Source organism: Motacilla alba, chromosome 14 (assembly GCF_015832195.1).
Source record: "Motacilla alba alba isolate MOTALB_02 chromosome 14, Motacilla_alba_V1.0_pri, whole genome shotgun sequence".
Classification (NCBI taxonomy): Eukaryota; Metazoa; Chordata; class Aves; order Passeriformes; family Motacillidae; genus Motacilla; species Motacilla alba.
The window spans coordinates 7780884-7799162 of record NC_052029.1 but is presented as its reverse complement, the minus strand read 5'-3'; the positions used below and the strand labels follow the sequence as shown (position 1 = coordinate 7799162).

The 18279-nt window shown below is 43.6% G+C and overlaps 1 protein-coding gene across 1 annotated transcript; it reads left to right on the top strand.

Annotated features, from left to right (window-relative positions):
• Window positions 1-390: 390 nt before the first annotated feature.
• Window positions 391-18246, top strand: LOC119706750 (multidrug resistance-associated protein 6-like). Its single transcript, XM_038150748.1, is given in 25 exon segments — window positions 391-1179; window positions 1495-1707; window positions 2547-2724; window positions 3180-3341; window positions 4817-4909; window positions 5305-5508; window positions 5853-5999; window positions 6704-6791; window positions 7089-7158; window positions 7797-7923; window positions 8391-8567; window positions 8957-9124; window positions 10137-10320; window positions 10699-10762; window positions 11242-11359; window positions 11964-12171; window positions 12813-13123; window positions 13835-14034; window positions 14141-14267; window positions 14824-14925; window positions 15730-15876; window positions 16337-16495; window positions 16729-16895; window positions 17371-17565; window positions 18102-18246. Coding segments are annotated over 24 exon segments (3750 nt in total). The 5' UTR covers window positions 391-1179; window positions 1495-1498.
• The last annotated feature ends 33 nt before the right edge of the window (window positions 18247-18279 follow it).

The window sequence follows — 18279 nt, the reverse complement described above, 5'->3', positions numbered from 1 at the left end:
CATCTATTGCTTCCCCTAGTGCTGCTCTCCTGTGCTGCAGTACCCTGTTGTGGAAAAGCTCTGTGCTTAAGAAAATAAATGTCTTTGGATATGAAGAATTATATTCTTTGTTCTTCCATATGCAAAGTCAAATTCCTAAAAATCTTCCAATCCCATTGAGCCTCCACAATACTCTTACTCTGGTTCAATGAATGGGGAGGGGGACAACTCTGATTGCTTTTCCTGGGGAAGCACAGAAGGGAGCTATATTCATCTGACACATGCCCTTTTCTTTATATAAATATCACACGTGTTTTCTCTCCCATCAGAATCAGTGCCCAGAAGCCAGCAGCTCTTTTCTTTCCAAAATCACATACTGGTGGTTCTCTGGGTAAGAAAACAGAAGATGTGGTTTTGCTTCAATATCAGAAAAAAGCAGCAGCATCAGAGATCAGAGAGGGTGTAGAGGGCAGCCAATGGGAAATACCTCAGCCCTGAGTTAGCTTATGGAGTGAGGATTCAAATTATTTCTTTAAATTATTTGCTTTGTGAGGTATTCCCACAAAATCAAATTATAAAAATTAAATTTACTTTTCTCAAATAAGTTTAAAATGCAAATTTGTAATTCTAGATAATTCTCTTCTACCTCCTAACCACCCCTCCAGTGCCCTCCCAATCTTGAAATAGATCTCATCAATATCAAAAGATCACTGTATACCAACCACAACCCTCTCTGCTGGCCAGACCTTGGTCTCATCTGCCTTTTATGGAGCCCAGAGAAAGTTAAACTCAACTTTCTACTCCTCTACCCAAGACTCTCAGTATGGACTAGAAATTAGGGCTGACTTGCAAATGCCCATTGTGCTGACAGAAGATAGCCTAGGGATGCAAATCAAAGCTGCTGTTCCTGACATTCATGTTTATTGTGGGACAGGACAGTCCTGAGTGGTGTCGTGATCAGTGCTGTGTGCTGTCTGTGGTGCACTGCCTTGATGCCCCTGTGTTCTGAAAGAGTCACACACAGCACAGATCCTGCTGTGCTCCCCTGACTGCATCTGTGTCCTCCAGGCTCCTCTGGAAGGGCTCTCAGCAGGCCTTGGGGGTGGATGACTTGTGGCCAGTGAGGAAACAGGACTCCTCTGAAGAAATTGTTGCCTGGGCAGAAAGAGAATGGAAGAAGTGTCACAGCAGAAGCCAGCAGTGAGTATTAGATCTGGAGGGCACATCATGGGCTCAGCTGGGCAGTTCTAGATGATCTAAGCAAATACACTCACAGGTACTGGTGTGTGAGTCCTTTTGTGCAAAATCTGATTTTAAGTGTTAAAATCTGCTGGAGAACATCTTCCACTCCTGGAAGCACAGAACTAACTTTCTGTGAGAGGGGTCAGTTTTTGATGACTTTTTTACTGGACATGGTATGCGACCCAGTGTGAGATATTTAGTGATTTTTTGAAGATACAAATTTCCCAAGCTTTCTCCAGTTGTAGGTAACTTTCTCATTGTTTCTTCCTTCAGGAAAATGGAGTCTGCCATATTTAAAAAGGGTCAGAAAACTGAAAATGGTATAGCAGAAGCTGAAGAGACAGAGGCTCTACTACAATCAAAGCACAGTCAGAGCAGGCCCTTACTGAGAATGTTTTGGAGCATGTTTGGAACTTATTTCCTTCTCAGCACTGTCTGCTTAGTTATCTGTGATGTCTTCTTGTTCTCCACCCCAAAGGTACTGAGGTATGTGCACATTTAAGATGTATTTCTGTCACATGTACAAGATTGCTGTGTGCATGAGCTCAGAGATGTGTATGGCAGCACTCACAGACATACAAACAACGACCTTTTGAAATTTTCTCTTGCTGATGAAGGGAGCTCAGGTGTCATTTGTGCTAAACCCCCTGTCAAGTCAGGAGGGAAATACAAAAAGCCACTGTGTGAAGCTGTGCACACTGTCTGCACTGCTGTGCACCAGCAGTGGGAAGGACAGGATGCACCAAGCCATTTGACAACATCAGTGGAACAGGAGTTATTTGATGGATCTGTATATCACATCACTTGCTACTTCCTGTAGTCTTAAGGCTCCATGTTCCCTGCCTAATAAAGAGCATACCTGTGCATCCTACACATCTTAACTAGCTTTGTTAACTGATTAAATGCTTTGTGGGTTATCTTGGTACAACACCAACCTGCATTACGTTATATTTTCATGGGCAAAATCCATTCTTACTCATTAAGATTAGGAGAAGTTCTGGAAATATCAATGATTTCCTTAGATTACAGCTACTGCTTTGCATATTTGTGACAAATTCCTGAAAATCAGGAGCCATCCTTAACACTGAAAATGAGGTCTACCCAGAGAGGATGCTGAGATCAGAAATCGCTTCAAAACCACGAGTGGCTAGATTTCAAAAATCAGGATGTTATATGTTCCAATTCTTCTGCTATTTACTGATAAACCTCAGCCAGAGAGAATACAAAAAAAAAAAATCCCCACTGTTTCTGCCAGTTTATTTTTGTGTGTCTGATATTTCATCAGTACTGTGTGGATTCAGCAACATTTGGCTCCTGTCTTGCAGCCTTTTCCTGAAGTTCATTGAAGATCAGGCAGCCCCAAGCTGGCTTGGCTACTTCTATGCCTTCAGCATGTTCCTGCTGGGCTGTCTCCAGACTCTGTTTGAGCAACGCTACATGTACATGTGCCTTGTTCTGGGGCTGAGGCTGAGAACTGCACTCACAGGCCTTGTGTACAGGAAGGTGAGGCTGCAGCTCCTTTTTTAGCTTTGCTTTTTTCTAACCCTGCCTTACTGTCCATACATTACATTGTCCATAGCAATATCAGGGGAGGTGTCATTAGAAACTAGTTTTAGGATGTAGACTCCTCTCTGAGCAGTACATGGCAGGTACATTTTTTAGAGCTTCCCTATGAAGGAAAAGCCAAGAAAATGAAAGAGCAAAAAATCAACATGGACTTTCTTATGCTGTATGTACATGTATAAGTAACATGCATTTCTTGTGGTGGCTGGGGAAAAGGAGTAAATGCTTCATCTTGAAGTGAAGTCACATGGCCCAGGTAGCAGCATGGTTTCAATACCTCAGATTTGACATTTTTCTCACTCTCTTTGTTCTCTGTGAGGAAAAGAATGTTGTTTGACTCTTGGACCAAAGCTGTTGTTTGATAATGTCTTTTCTTTCTTCTCTGCCCTGTCTAGATCCTCGTTATGTCAAATGCCTCAAGGAAAGCAACAACCACAGGTGAAATTGTTAATCTGGTGTCTGTTGATGTGCAAAAGCTAATGGATCTGATTATCTATTTTAATGGGACCTGGCTGGCTCCTATTCGGATTATCATCTGCTTTGTCTTCTTGTGGCAGGTAATATATGACAGTATTTATCAATCCCTTTCTATTCTAAATATCAAAGGAAAAAGGAAGTTTCAAAATTATACTTACTAGTTTGAATTACATGAAATTGCTATATTTTTCTTAGCTCTGTAGCACAGTGGATTCACTTTTCTTTCCGAAAGATATTTTTATTGATACAGAATTCTTGTCTGATCCTTCAATTCATCTTCTCACCTGTGTATTCAGCATTCAGTCCCTTTTAGGAGTCTGTGAGTATGGTTATTGTGAGCTGACTGATAAACTTCTGCTTCAGATTTTCCTGTCACCTCTCTTTACAACCAAAAGGTGGTGGCCCAGTGTAGGCTGAAAGTCCAGTTCCAGGTCCTTGGCACAGTCCCAGAACATAATGGGGAATGGTCTGAAATAGCAACTTGACATACTTCATCCTGAAGCCTGATTACCACAAGATCAGTGAACAGCTTGAAGCGAAGTTACATGCCATTCAGAAAGAGTATTGAATACTTTGGATTTCATAGGTATCAAGGAATTCAGCAAGGAGACAGCAAAACCTGAATTAGAAATAATGGATGGTAATCTTTTCTCAGCAGTACAGAGCCCTATTGTTTAGTCCCTGTTCTTGGCCAATGGAAGCATGAGCATTATAGAGACAAGTGATTCACAGGAGCTTTCCAGAGACCTTTGAGGCCTTCCTTTACTACCCAGGATGGATTGTGCCTCGTGCCTGGCAGGATGCTGTGACTGTGAAAATCAGTAGCCCTGGTACAGACTGTTGTGAAGTCATCATCCCTTTTCTAATGACCTTGACAAGTTGAATGTGGTTGGAGCATAATTACATTTTCTTTGCTGGTGTTCACAGACCATTTGTGCAGACAATACCTGTAACTCTATATGTTACTCCCCTCTCCAGCCATCCCTAGGGAGATGTAACTAACCCATAAAAAACAAGTGTTAATACATAATTGTTATGAACCCTGAGATCCAAGAGCTGTCCCAAGATAATGGCACAGGATAATGCCACCATTTCATCTCATGCAGACAAGCTGGGCTATTTATGCTGCAAGAATACTTGGTTGAGGGTTTGGGTTTGTTTTGAAGGAAAACCGGGTGTTGTCTGGGGTCACTTACTCAGGGCAGCCACAAGATGTCCTTCTGAACGCATCCAGGGATGCATGAGAAGAGCCGGGAATGACTTGAATTGCCAGCGTGCCTCTGGATCGCCTTCAGCACCGATCTAGCTCCTAACAAGGGAGCGAATAAATTCAGCACAGCCTGATGACAGGAGTTATCCGGCTTGGAGAGTTAACAATCCACAGTGCTTAGGAGCACAGCTCCCTGGAAAGGCAAAGGCAAGATTACAGTAAAGGCTTGGCCAGAGGGATGTTATGCACAAGTTCAAATAAGAGGGAAGGTAAGCAAGGGAACGAAAAGCAATCTTGCCTAGTCATCACCAGAAGTTCCTTCTCTTTTCTTTTTTCTCTTGGCAGCTTCTAGGGACATCTGCCTTGACTGCAATTGCTGTATTTCTTTTTCTTTTGCCTCTGAATTTTGTGATCACCAAGAAGAGGAGTCAGTTTCAGGTACATTTTGCTTCATAAAAATGAAGCGGTTTACTGAGTTATGTGATAACTTCTATTTATTCATGCTTTCCATGACTGTCTGAAGTAACATAGGAGGATTTGAGGCCTGCAAAGTTTCTTGAAATTTAGAGTAAGCTCTTCCATATTCAGCCTTTTTACTGTGTTCGCCCTACTATTCTCTTGTTTTTATGTACTGCCAGTAAAAATAAAACTCTGAAGATGAAAAGTAAAATATTTCCCAGCCTAGAAGAGTCATAAGCAAAACAGTATATACAGCTCAACTGCAGGGAAATTTATTCAGGACTTGGAGGCAGGAATAAGGTATTTTTCCTCAGAATAATTGCACCATTAAACATACAACCTATTAAATGATAAAACTCAAACATTCATTACAGGAAATCCAGATGAAACATAAGGATGAAAGGGCCAAACTCACCAATGAAATTCTCAGTAACATTAAAGTAATCAAACTGTATGGCTGGGAGAAAACCTTCATGGAGAAAGTACTTGGAATCCGAAAGCAAGAACTTCAGGCCTTAAAAAGATCTCAGATTCTCTTTTCAGCATCCCTAGTTTCTTTCCATTCGTCAACTTTCCTGGTGAGTGGATCACCTTCCTACATAAAACATATGCTGTACTTCCCTTTTCCTTTGTACTCCTGCCTGGACAGATTTTTCCTATGGACAGCTAAAGATTCTATCTGCCTGGAGCTGGAGGTCACAGGAGTTGCTGTGGCTGCTGCACCAAAAGCTCCTTAAAGCAGAACATCCAGTGATCAAACTTGGTTCTGTCACCCACATGCCAGACCTTTTCCTATGGTGCAGGACAGGCACCTAGAGGGGATAGCCTGGATTTAACCAGATGGGTCCCAGAGTCCTGAAGGGCCTGTCACCCTTGAACCATTCTGAAGCAAGTGGTTTGCTTGTCCTTTGCTCCCTTTCAGATCACATTTGTCATGTTTGCTGTCTACACCCTGGTGGACAACACACACGTGCTGGATGCTGAGAAGGCCTTTGTGTCCTTGACGCTGATCAACATCCTCAACACTGCCCACTCCTTCCTGCCCTTCTCCATCAATGCTGCTGTCCAGGTTAACTGCAGGCCCTGTTCCTCTTCTTTGGCCATAATGGGTTTTTACATATCCCCATTAACAGGTAAAGGCAGGGATTTCTTAGGGCTCTTCACATCAGCTGTTTAATTGCCACTGTGAAATGGTGACGTGCAAGGGCTTGCAGCCAAAGGTACTTTGTGGCATTGCTTTTCAGAAAGACTCCTTTATATTGACAAAATAGTCAACAAGAATTATTCCTAAGTCTTTTGTAGCTCAGCACAAGCACCTTAGATCTCAGAGAGGCTTCCAGTTCTGTTTTTATTCACAGAAATCAGAACATGGAACAAAATCTCCATAGGGGAGGCCCTGCTAGTCCAGGCCAGAGAAAAAAGCAATTCACTGTTCAGTAAGAAATTAGGAAATTCATTTCCCTCTTACCCTCTAAGACTGTCACAGATTTTCATGCACAGAAGCAATTGCTGGAAAGATTGCAGGAAGAATTGGATGAAAAGTGCCAATTTCACTGAACCGGAAGCACAGGGAAGGATTTGGAGGTTTTGCTTAGCTAAGTGGAAATAAAGGCAGGTAACATAAGGAAGGCCTTTGCCCATCTAAGCCTACAGCATCTGCAGCATAGCACGAGTCAGTATTCTAAGTGGGTCTTCAAACTGAGTCTTCACTTTGGGTTTTTGCTCCCTTTCTACTCTAAATCTTATTTTCTTCTGTGTGCTTCTTCATTTCAGGCCAAAGTTTCCTTAAACCGTTTAGCAGCTTTTCTGAATCTGGAAGAACTGAATCCTGAGAGCTCAAGCAGAAACACTTCTGGCTGTGGTCAGCTTTTATGTTAGCACTTTTGTCTTATAAGAGGAGTAATTTCCATTGTTCAGCTTCTACTCAGGGTGTCTACCATAGTCAAGAGAAAAATATTTGCTCCTTACTGTCACTTTATCTCTCTGGCCTCATTATTTCTAACAATGAAATCTAATCCGGTGATTTACCCCTTCTTTTCATAATAAAAGTTGATTTTATGTAACATAAATACACACTGAAACATAAAATCACATAAATTGGGACATTTCTGTAGCTATCTCTGCATTTACAAGTGGTCTGTCTCTCTTCATGTTTTAGTACAAGCAAGTATCACCATAAGAAATGGGACTTTTTGCTGGAGCAAAGAAACTTCTCCTTGTCTTAGAAGGTACAGACTTACCTTTAGTCATCCCTCAATACTGTACGTCAGGGTGGATGCTGGATGAACTAATTCCTCAGGGCCTAAGTGAAACCAGGGTGGAATATCCAGAGGCTTCTGAGTTTGCTTCATATTCAGTGTTGAATTCTGAAAATTATAAAATCAGAAAAAACATCATTTTGCTTTTATGTTGAGGAGCACATAAATGGGAAGGTGCCTGTATCTGGATGTTGCCTTATTATATGTGACTGTTTTGTTTATACAGTTTTCTTGCCCAAATATGAAATTACAGTGATTTAAGGAAAAAAAATAGAACAGATGGAATGCAGGTATTATATATGACATCACTACGTGCTTATTTCAAAAGGGATTGACATTTTAGAAAAGAAAAGCTTTGAAAAATTCTGATGTTCAGGAGTGTTCTACATCCAGTGTTTTGGGCTAGCCTGTCTCCAGAGTGAGGATCTGGGTATGAAACTCAGATGGGGATGTGGATGAAGACTTTCTGGTTGGAGGTGCTGAAGGGATGAAATTAGAGGATTTACTCGATACATACCCGACTATAGCAAGAATTTTGATAATCAGTACAATTATTTGCTTTCAGAAAGTGTATCTAAAATGTGGTAAGAGATTGTCTTTTCCCCCAGCATAGAGCTCAGTGTGCCCCAGGGCTCTCTGCTGGCTGTGGTTGGCCAGGTGGGTGCTGGCAAGTCCTCCCTGCTGGCAGCGGTGCTGGGCGAGCTGGAGGCCACCGAGGACTGCGTGACCATGAAGGTAAATTTTGTCCTCAGCATTTGCTTCTAATTAGGCTGTTCTCAGGAACTGTAAGGTATGAACCACAGCATCAGTCACCTGAGGAAACCCATTTACTGCTGAATTTTAACACAGGCTGTATGTATCAGTCCACATTTAGTTATCTGAAGGTGCTGCAGACTTCTCAGATGAGCCTGAACTTTGTGAATAGGAACTGGAACAATACTTCAAACATCCAGTTCTATTTCTCCCTCTCACAGTAGGCTGAAGTGCCATCCTAGTAAATTGCATCCTGTACTTGCACCTCTGTTCACTCCCCTGTAAGGTAATAACAGTGGAGGCTCATATTTTGCAAAGCCTTCTGAGAATTGCCAGTGCTGATGATCATTCCAGATTCCCACAACTGAGAGCTTTTCTTCAAAGGTGGGTTCTCACAGTGTCAAGTTGAGCTTATGGAAAAGTTTGCTAACATTCTTCCACTTTTATAGGACACTGCAGCTTATGTCCCCCAGCAAGCTTGGGTTCTAAATGCTTCAGTGGAAGATAATATTCTGTTTGGGAGAGAGATGGATGAAACCTGGTTCAGTAGAGTGACAGAGGCTTGTGCGCTGCACCCTGATTTGGAGACCTTCCCTGCAGGGCAGAAGAGTGAAATAGGAGAAAAGGTACTGCCTTGGGTTTATGTTCTGGCCAACTTTTCCCTGAGTAGCTACAACTTCAGCTGTCCTGCTTAAAACATCTACCTCTGAGTAACTACAACTTTGGGAGTTGTGATAAAAACACAAGAAAACTAAACGCACAAGAGGCAGGTGCTCAGGAATTTCTGGAAAGTTAGGCCATGATTTAATTTAATTTAAGCCCACCTTCTGACAGCCTAGGCAGAGCCATAAGAGATGTTTGGGTGCTCTTTTGCAGGAAAGATTTGTTCAAGACACTCTGCCTCTGCAAGAGCCCTGGAGGGAGGGTGGGAGGTCCCCTGATCTAAAAATAAGGAAGTCAGCAGTTGGGAAATATGCTGTAGCTTTGAAATAAGCAGAGTCAATATCTTTTCCAGGGAATCAATCTGTCTGGAGGGCAGAAGCAGAGAGTGAGCCTTGCTCGGGCTGTGTACCAGAAGGCTGCGATTTACCTGCTCGATGATCCCCTGGCAGCTCTTGATGCCCACGTTGGGCAGCACATTTTTGAACATGTTCTTGGACCCAATGGTTTACTGAAGGACAAGGTGTGTGTGAACCTGAACTGTAAACACTTACACAATGACTCTAATTAAGCAGAGCCCCCAAAATGTTTCCAGTAGGGTGGGTTGCTCGGTTTGTCAAAGGCTCACAAACACTTTTTTGCAGCAGCAGCGGGGGACTGGGGAACCTCTGCAGGCCACACAGCACCTGCAAGTCCTGCAGGAAATCTCATTTAGGAGGAGGAAGGCTGCCTTTATACTCATGCAAGCCACATGCCTAGTGCCAGCCTTACTTTCACAGCAGGTTTACAGTTCTTTGGTCCTCTATCAACATCCTCCCCTCCTTTGAGATTGACTTCTAGAACAGTTCAGAGGAGCTGCCTCATCTCTTCCAAATTCTATCACCGTGCTGTCTAATCCCATTACTTCTGAGTAGTTCAGTGGCACCTTTACAGTTCTCATCATCCAAATGTTCATCACTTAAACACATCTCCTCCATTCTGTGTGCATTGGCTGTGTTTTGTTTTTTCTTTGGTATTCCTCTGCTGTCAAGCTATCTGGATAACAAAGCATGGTTACATGAGAAGGAATGCTAGGGCAGCTCTTTTGGATTCATACTATAAATTGCCTAGAAATACTCAATTCAGTTTCACAGTATAGAAGGGAAACAGGAAGAAGGCAATTTCTTGCATTACGAAGTCCAATTAAAACAAACATATATGATTACAAATACCTTTCACTCCAGGAGATTGGTTGCAAGTATCAGAATATAATTAATGTATTGAAACAGAATTACTTCCTAAGAACAATGTATCAGACATAAGGTGTACTCAAAGGGCTTGACTGTATATTACAAATGCGGAATATGCCAGTTTATCTAGGGAAAAATTACTTTTCTTACATCCTTTCCTCCAATTATCTGTGCAAATATGCTCAGAAATGTAAATAAAAGAAAATACCCTTTAATTCCATTTTTGAGGCCTAAATTTGATCCTGAAATACTGATACCAGTACTGACAGCAGAACAATTGTAACTGCTCCCTCTTTATTCAAGCAGACTCGTGTGCTGGTGACTCACACAATTAACATTTTGCCTCAAGTGGATAACATTGTTTTTCTGGTGGATGGAATGATCTCAGAAACTGGTTCCTACCAAGAACTTCTACAGAGAAATGGAGCCTTTGCAGATTTTCTTCGTTCACACGTTACTGCAGAAGAGAAGCCACCTGCTGGTTTTCCAGGTAACCCAGATGGGTTGGAATCATCCTAGGTCTATCAGTCAACAGTTCCCTTCATATCACATCTGTTTTATTATGGACATTTAAAGCACAGATCTAATCACAGTAAAGTGTTGCTTTGTGTGGGGAAAAATATGCCTGTCAAATCAGCTGAGTCATCACCTCAAAATTGGTTCTTAAATTCATATTAGTAGACAATAATCAAGCAGTAAGCTATTACCCACTGTATGTGCTATTCTTCAAGCCTCACCTTGATATTTCTGCCTTTAGAAACAATTTTTTAAAATTAATCTTTCCTCCATATATTACCAGTCTTTCAAAGGCTGTATAGGACAAAACAGGATTATAAAGCATTTAGAAAAAAATACATTTATTTCACAGCTATGGGAGACACCAAGGGCACTATCACCACTGGGAATGGTCCATCTCAGCAGAAACCCCTCAGGTAAGCTTAAAGCAGTCTCAGATACTGAAGAATTGACTCCAAAAGCCCATCTAAGCCTACACAGAGGCTCTTACTGAGTATTATACAGGTTTGGGATTGATCCATAAATAAGTAACAAGAGCAAACAAGCAAAACTCAAGAATAGGTAAAAACCTGCTCTTGAATGTGGAAGATGACTGACATATCTTCTGTATTTCACAAGGAGGCACAACAGAGCTAAAGCACAGGCTCCTTGATACATTTGGTTGCTGATCACTTCCCTGTGGGGCTGTAAGGTCAGACTGATCCCAAACCAGCCTCAGAGTGAATGCTTTTTTCTGCTCCTCAGTGGCTTGACAGAGCCCAGTCCTTATGACAAACATGGACAGTGGCTCGGGACACTCTGGAGGAGCCTGAAAACTGCAGCCCTCAAGACAGGCATGGATTTAAGTGTGGATGGGTGGCTAAAAATTGAAGGTATTTTTGTTTTCTTCCTGAAGTGGTGATTCCGTAAAATCTGCTGTGGGAAGGGAGACCATTCCTGTGAGCCCAGACTGCACCAGAGCTGCAGCCACCAGTGGAGGATTAACCAAGGCAGAGAGAACTCAGCACGGCAGGGTAAGCACAGCACCTTCCTGCAGAGGCAAGGACACATTCCATGGGGATAACACACCCATGGCAGGCAGGCCAGCTCCCTGCCTCAGCTAAAGCACAGCCAGGGCATCAGCTGAGCTCTACAAGTGTGCCCTGTAACTGAGACAAGGACATACCATACTGAGAAGAAGAAATGAGAAAAAGAAGTCAGAAACCTCAAAAGAGGCAGCTTTTTCTTTAGGGAGCCCCAGCACTAGCCAGACTGGGATCCCCTCACCTCTCGTGATCAGCAGGTCCCCACGCAAGCACCCAGTGTAAACATGACAGCTCTCTCACACCAGCACACAGGAAAACCACTGCCTGACATAAAGAAACCCTTACATGTATTCCAGAAGTAACATGAGCCTATTGCATAACCTTGATCAGTTGATTATAATCATTCATTAGTGGTTTCTTTAACTATGCCTTAATTATTCATCCATGAGGAAAACAAAACAAGAATCAACACGGTTGCTGTGACTGTGACATATCACTGAGAAATCCCATTATAAATCACTCCTTGCTTCAGAGCTGCTTTTTTTAGCTAACAACCCCCTCTCCTCCTCTTTGTGCCCACGTGTCTCTGCAGGTCAGGGCTGGGGTGTACGGAGCCTACCTGCGGGCGGCAGGCCGGGCGCTGGCTGTGTACGTGCTCCTGTCCTTCGCCTGCCAGCAGGCCGTGGCCTTCTCCCGGGGCTACTGGCTCAGCCTCTGGGCAGATGACCCCGTGCACAACGGGACACAGCAGCACACAGAGCTCAGACTTGGAGTCTTTGGTGCTTTAGGAGTGGTTCAAGGTGTGTTGAAGGTGCTCACCTAATTCTCTGTATTCCCAGTTCCCTGTCCCATATCCAGGATGTGTTCTCAGAATATAAACAAGTGCATACCCTTGGGCTTTTGGACCCGACCCTAAAGGTTTTTCATCTCTTCTCATCATTCCAGTATAAATTAATCATATAAATGTGCAAGTGGGGGCTCTTCTCCATGCTGAATGAAGTCTTGACTTATGTCACATGAAAGAGAGAGAAAAGAAGAGAAACTTGTGGACTTCTACATTTTTTATCTTTTTCTTTTAAAAGAGCCACCATTCTTTTGGTCACTATTTAAAAAGAAAAATATCACTGAGCAATTTAAAGTAATCCCATTCAAGCTTATTTTGTGATGAAGGAATAATTTGTCCTGCATGTTTAAGTTCCTGAATACATGCCCCCCATCAAGCTGGCTTAGAAGGTCTTTGGCCACTCTGTAACTACCCTCCAGAAAGGGCAGCTTACCCTGCAACTCTGAGGCTTGGTTTAATTCCTGATAAAGAGAGGTTTAATTCCTGTTGCACCTCCCTGAATGCACACAGGACTGAGTGGAAATCACCATCTTGCTAAGGAGAGCTCCAAGGTGGGTTTGTTCAGACCCAGTAATAATAATTTCTTTTCTGTTACAGCCCTTGGTAGGTTTGCCTGCACAGCAGCAGTGCTGCTGGGGGGAGTGTTAGCCTCACACCAGCTCTTCCTGCAGCTGCTCAGCAATGTCATGAGGTCCCCAATGCTCTTCTTTGAGCAAACACCCATTGGACACCTGCTGAACCGCTTCTCCAGAGACATGGATGCTGTTGATTCTGTCATCCCTGACAAGCTTAAGTCTGTGCTGGGATTCTTGTTCACCTTACTGGAGATCTACCTGGTGATTGTGGTGGCTACACCATGGGCAACAGTGGCCATAGTAGCCTTGACTGTTCTTTATGCAGCATTCCAGGTAGGAGCTCACAGGTAACACACACAGGAGAGGCTGAAGCAGCACAGCCATGGCCCTGCAGAAAGCCTCCTTCCATTTCTTAGGAGTGAAGGCATGCAGAAATTAGTTGCATCATCTCGAGTTGCATCTGAGCAAGAGTAATGTCAGTCCCTTTCCCACATCACCTCAGCCTTCCAAAGCACCCCAGAGCCTTCACAAACAGGCTTGTGCTTTTCTGGTGTCTAAAACAAATCCTGCTTAGGTTGTATCCCTCATCTCCATTAGTGTGAATCACATGAAAACCAAAAGCATTTTCCTTTCCTGCAGAATTCCTGCACTACTTTTTAATGTATCCACGTTTGCCAGCCAGGACTGAGCATTAGGGAGGGGCAAGTACATATCTGTTCTCCATCGAGCAAAGGGCTCAGCTGCAGGAGAAACTGAGTGTAGAGGTTTTGTGGGTTCACAGCACCCTGGCTCCTTTGCCCCAACCAAATTAGGAATGTTAGGAATTAGGAATAGTTATGATTATTCCTAATAAAGACAGGACATAACAGAGGTAGGAACACTGCCTCATCTTTTGGGAGCATGTCGTACATGCACAAAAGGTTTTGTAACACGAGGTTAGTACATACTGTTGCACTTGTTCAGGCCTTCCCAAATTTCCTCTGGAGTACCTCCACAGAAGCATGAGCCTTCTAATGACTGTCCCTTTCTTTCCCCTTGTCCCAGCACTTCTATGTCAGCACCTCCTGCCAGCTGAGGCGCATGGAGGCTGCCAGCAGGTCACCCATCTACTCCCACATCTCAGAAACCTTCCAAGGCAGCAGTGTGATCCGTGCTCACAAAGACCAGCAGAGGTTTATTTCAAAGAGCAATTTCCTAGTGGATGAGAACCAGCGAATTTGCTTCCCTGGAGCTGTTGCTGACAGGTACAAATCTGCCCAGCAACTCCTTAAGTGTTCTGTAAAGTAATCATGTTTTGGGAGAAAGGGAAAGGGCACCCAGCAACAGCTCTGTGCTCCCCTCCTCCTGCAGGTGGCTTGCTACAAACCTGGAGTTCCTGGGCAATGGCATCGTGCTGTTTGCAGCCCTGTTTGCAGCTATGGGCAGGACACAGCTCAGTCCAGGAACTGCTGGCTTCTCCCTTTCCTATGCTCTCCAGGTAACCCAGTGGGGAAATAATACCATGCTTGCCTTTATCAAAAGCAACTGCATTTTAATTTCTGCTATGAACTATTTCTGTGCCTTTTTAGATGCCTTTTCCTACCAAATCCTGCTGTCATTGCTGAAATCCAGAGCATTTGGAGCACATGGCTCCTTAGGGAAAGAACCTCATAAACACATGTATGGGCCATCTTCCTCCTACACCTGAACTCAAAATCTAAGTTAAAGCAAGCCCTGGGCAGCTGAAGCAAGGTCTTCAGAACCTGTCTTACCTGCTTGTAGACTAGTTGCACAAGAGCCTAAGAAATAGCTACACCATCTTTGAGCATCCAAGTCAATAGCATTTCATTCTCTATAAACATGCTGAATGGGCTGTGGCAGGACCTGGCTTTCACTTTAGCATTTTAAGGTTTTCTGATATAATCTAATTTCTGATATAATTAGCTGATGAGGAGATCCTTAGAAATAAACACTAAGACAAAGTATCAGGTATCTCCTGAGCACAGGCCAGGGCTCATTTAATCTGCCCTAATGCTTCTGTTCCTCTGTGGCAGATAACTGGTGTTCTGAACTGGATGGTTCGCTCCTGGACAGAAGTAGAGAACAACACTGTTTCTGTGGAGAGAGTGAGGGAATACCTGAGGACTCCTAAGGAGGTAGCTAATCCACTACTGACCTTACTAGAAGGGGCTGAACATCTCTGCAAACTCAATGAGTAACTTTTCAGTTCCACCTGAAAAACCTCTAGTTTCCCCCTTCTAAAAGGCTTGTCACGTTTCCTTTAAAGAACTGCAGCATTTGGGGTTTATCCAACTGACTAGACTTGTTTTATAACCACTGATCATTATTTCCTTAAGACAGTTATGCACTGGATTGCCATTAAAATAGCTTCACTTGTTAACACTCATGGAATGAGACATTTCCTGCCCATATTTGGAGTATTTATTATGTGACTTCAGATGCAGCTCACTGATAAGTAATGTATCCTAGATAGCCTTTTAGCTGCTAAAAGTCTCCAGTGCAGTAATTTTTGTTCTGTAATCATTAAAATTATATCTCCATATGCTGCCCTGAGAGAGGAGGCTTTCACAGTCCTGTTTATAGGGGCATATAATATTTTTTTTATTGAACCACTCAGTTTCAGAACTCTGACATTCAAGCGAACATTCATCCCCATTTTCAGTAAAGAAAATCCGACCAGCATCTTTGGATAAAGTAAAAAGCAACATCTGCAGTATGAAAGTTAGAGGCCTTTTTCTGGTTTGGAAACTGCAAAGAGATTGGGGGGCAGTTGGCACAGGTGTCTTCATGAACTTCCCATTCCAGTATTGTAGCTTGATTGGCAATACTGGAATGGGAAGCTCATGAAGACACCTGTGGGTAATTTAAGTTCATGAAGACACCTTGATTGGGTAATTTAAACCAGCCTTCAACACTGCTGTTTTCTTCCATCTCTTCAGGCACCCTGGACTCTGAATGCCAAACTTCAAGGGCAAGTTTGGCCCACTGAGGGAAGGATTGAATTTAGAAACTACAGCCTGTGCTACAGGCCAGGTTTGGAGTTAGCACTGAGGCATGTCAGTGTGACCATCAATGGGCATGAGAAGGTAAAAAACCACTCTCTTAGCAGTGTGAGCAGTGCTGGGCACTGACCAGATCCAGGGCATCCAGCCCCTGTCTGCACCCAGCTACAGCAACCTGGAAGCTGCAGGAAAGCAGGAGCCCATCTCCCACACTGCACACCTTGTCCAGCTTATTACAGCAGATGAATTCCACTTTCTCAGTCTAGTTCCACATCAAGGCCCTGTTCAAACTGCTAAGTTGTGTAATTATTCTTCCCTTCAAAGGCTTTTGTGACTCCTTTTCATACAAAACAATTGTGAGCTATAAATGCTTCCAATTTCAAGAAAGTATTGCCAGACTGTGTGAATCACAAACAGCACTAAAGATCTGATCTGTGCAAAGCTGCCTCCCATCAAATGGCCAAGAGGAACTACCTGATATGTTTGTCCACCTGTGAGAAAACAATCAACATCAAAACCAAAGTCCTGCCATTGCCCTTTTCAGATTGGCATAACTGGCAGAACAGGAGCTGGGAAATCCAGCCTTGCCGTGGGCTTGCTGCGACTGGTGGAAGCTGCAGAAGGAGCCATCCTCATTGATGGACAGGACATTGCCCAACTAGGTCTCCATGAACTCAGGACCAAGATCACCGTCATTCCCCAGGTATGAAACTCATTTCTAAAATCCTTGAGCAGTGTCTTGAACACCTGGGAAGGGTTTATAAAGATTCTGTGAGAAGAGAGACATTGAGCAATTTCCAAGCTGGAAATAACCTCTGCCATGTTCATGTGCCATTCAATATAGCATTAGCCACAGATTCCCACCCAGCAGGCAGGACCCAAGAGCTCATTGTTACAGTTCATTTCAGGAGTTGTTTGTACTGTCTCTGTGCTCAGGATCCAGTTTTGTTTTCTGGCTCCCTAAGAATGAATCTCGACCCATTAAACCAATACACTGATGCAGACATCTGGACAGCTTTGGAACTGACTCAGCTCAAGAACTTTGTTGCAGATTTGCCAGAACAGCTGGAATATAAGTGCACTGACCAAGGGGAAAACCTAAGGTACCTTTATCTGCAGAAAGACAGTGGCAGGGCAGTGCCAGCCCCTGGGCTAGGAGAACAGAGCTGGTTGGATAAGAAGGCTCATTCCTTAAAAAAAAAAAAAAAAAAATCATTAATGATGTCCAGACTGCAAATTGCTGCATTACTGTCCTGTTTAGCAGCATGAAATCAAATCCTAAGACACTAAGGAAGACCTTTCAGACTTAATGACTGTGCTGGTTTGCATCTGTGCAGTACCTAAACCCCTGCAATCTGTTCCAAGTGCTGCTCTTCTGGGTGCCATAGCAATACCTGCCCCTCCCTTCCTTAGGCCGTTTCATGCTGTTAGCTACCTGCAGTGCCACCAGCCTCAATCACTCTTTCAGAGAAGGGGAAAAATCACCTTTTCATTATTGATTTCAAATGAATCATCTGTTCTGACCCCAAGAAAAAGTGACTACTGGCCTCAGCTTACCATCCCACTTCTTACTTCCAGCACTGGTCAGAAACAGCTGCTCTGCCTGGCCAGAGCACTCCTGCAGAAAGCCAAAATCCTCGTTCTGGATGAGGCCACAGCAGCAGTGGATTTAGAGACTGACGTCCAGATTCAGTCCATGCTGAGGACTCAGCTCAGGGACAGCACCGTGCTGACGATCGCCCACCGGGTGAGCAGCGTCCTGGACTGTGACAGGTGAGGACAGCTCTGAGCAGGGGAGCACTCGGGCAGCTGCTGTGACTGACACCCACCATGGTGCTGAACAGCAACTCCATTTCTGTCCTCTTCGTGTTTAAACCTCCAAGCCTTGCTTTAGAGTTTGGAGGATCTCTCTTAAACCAGCAGGGCACCAGCAGGTTAATCAGAGATCCTTTACTCCCACACTGTGCCTTTCCTGCTGTGTCACAGCCCTGTCCCTGCCACTGACAGCAAAACCATGACTACAGCTCCTTGGTCACCTGAAAGCTGTGAAACTAAAACACCCAATACCCCTTCACAAATCTCACTCCAGTCTCAGCTGCAAAAACCCCTCCTCCCAAACTCAGCCCTTGAACAGTCACTCATCAGAAACCCTTTCTACCCCAGCACTGTTTCCCAGCTGAAAAGCTGTCAGAAAGCTTGGCTGAATAACCAGCAAGTACTGAAACTGATTTTAAAACTAACTAGAAATTAGTATGTTTATTATAGGTGCTGGTGTAATCCCAAACTTACACTTCTTTTAATGTTCACAGGATTTTAGTCTTGGAAAATGGCCGGATAGCAGAATTTGATACTCCAGAACACTTAATAGCTCAGAAGGGACTATTCTACAGACTGATGGAAGAATCAGGCCTTGCATGACTCACCCATAGCAGCACCACCATCAGGAGTAATTGACCTCATAATTGAGTTATTTTGGTTTGTCTCAAA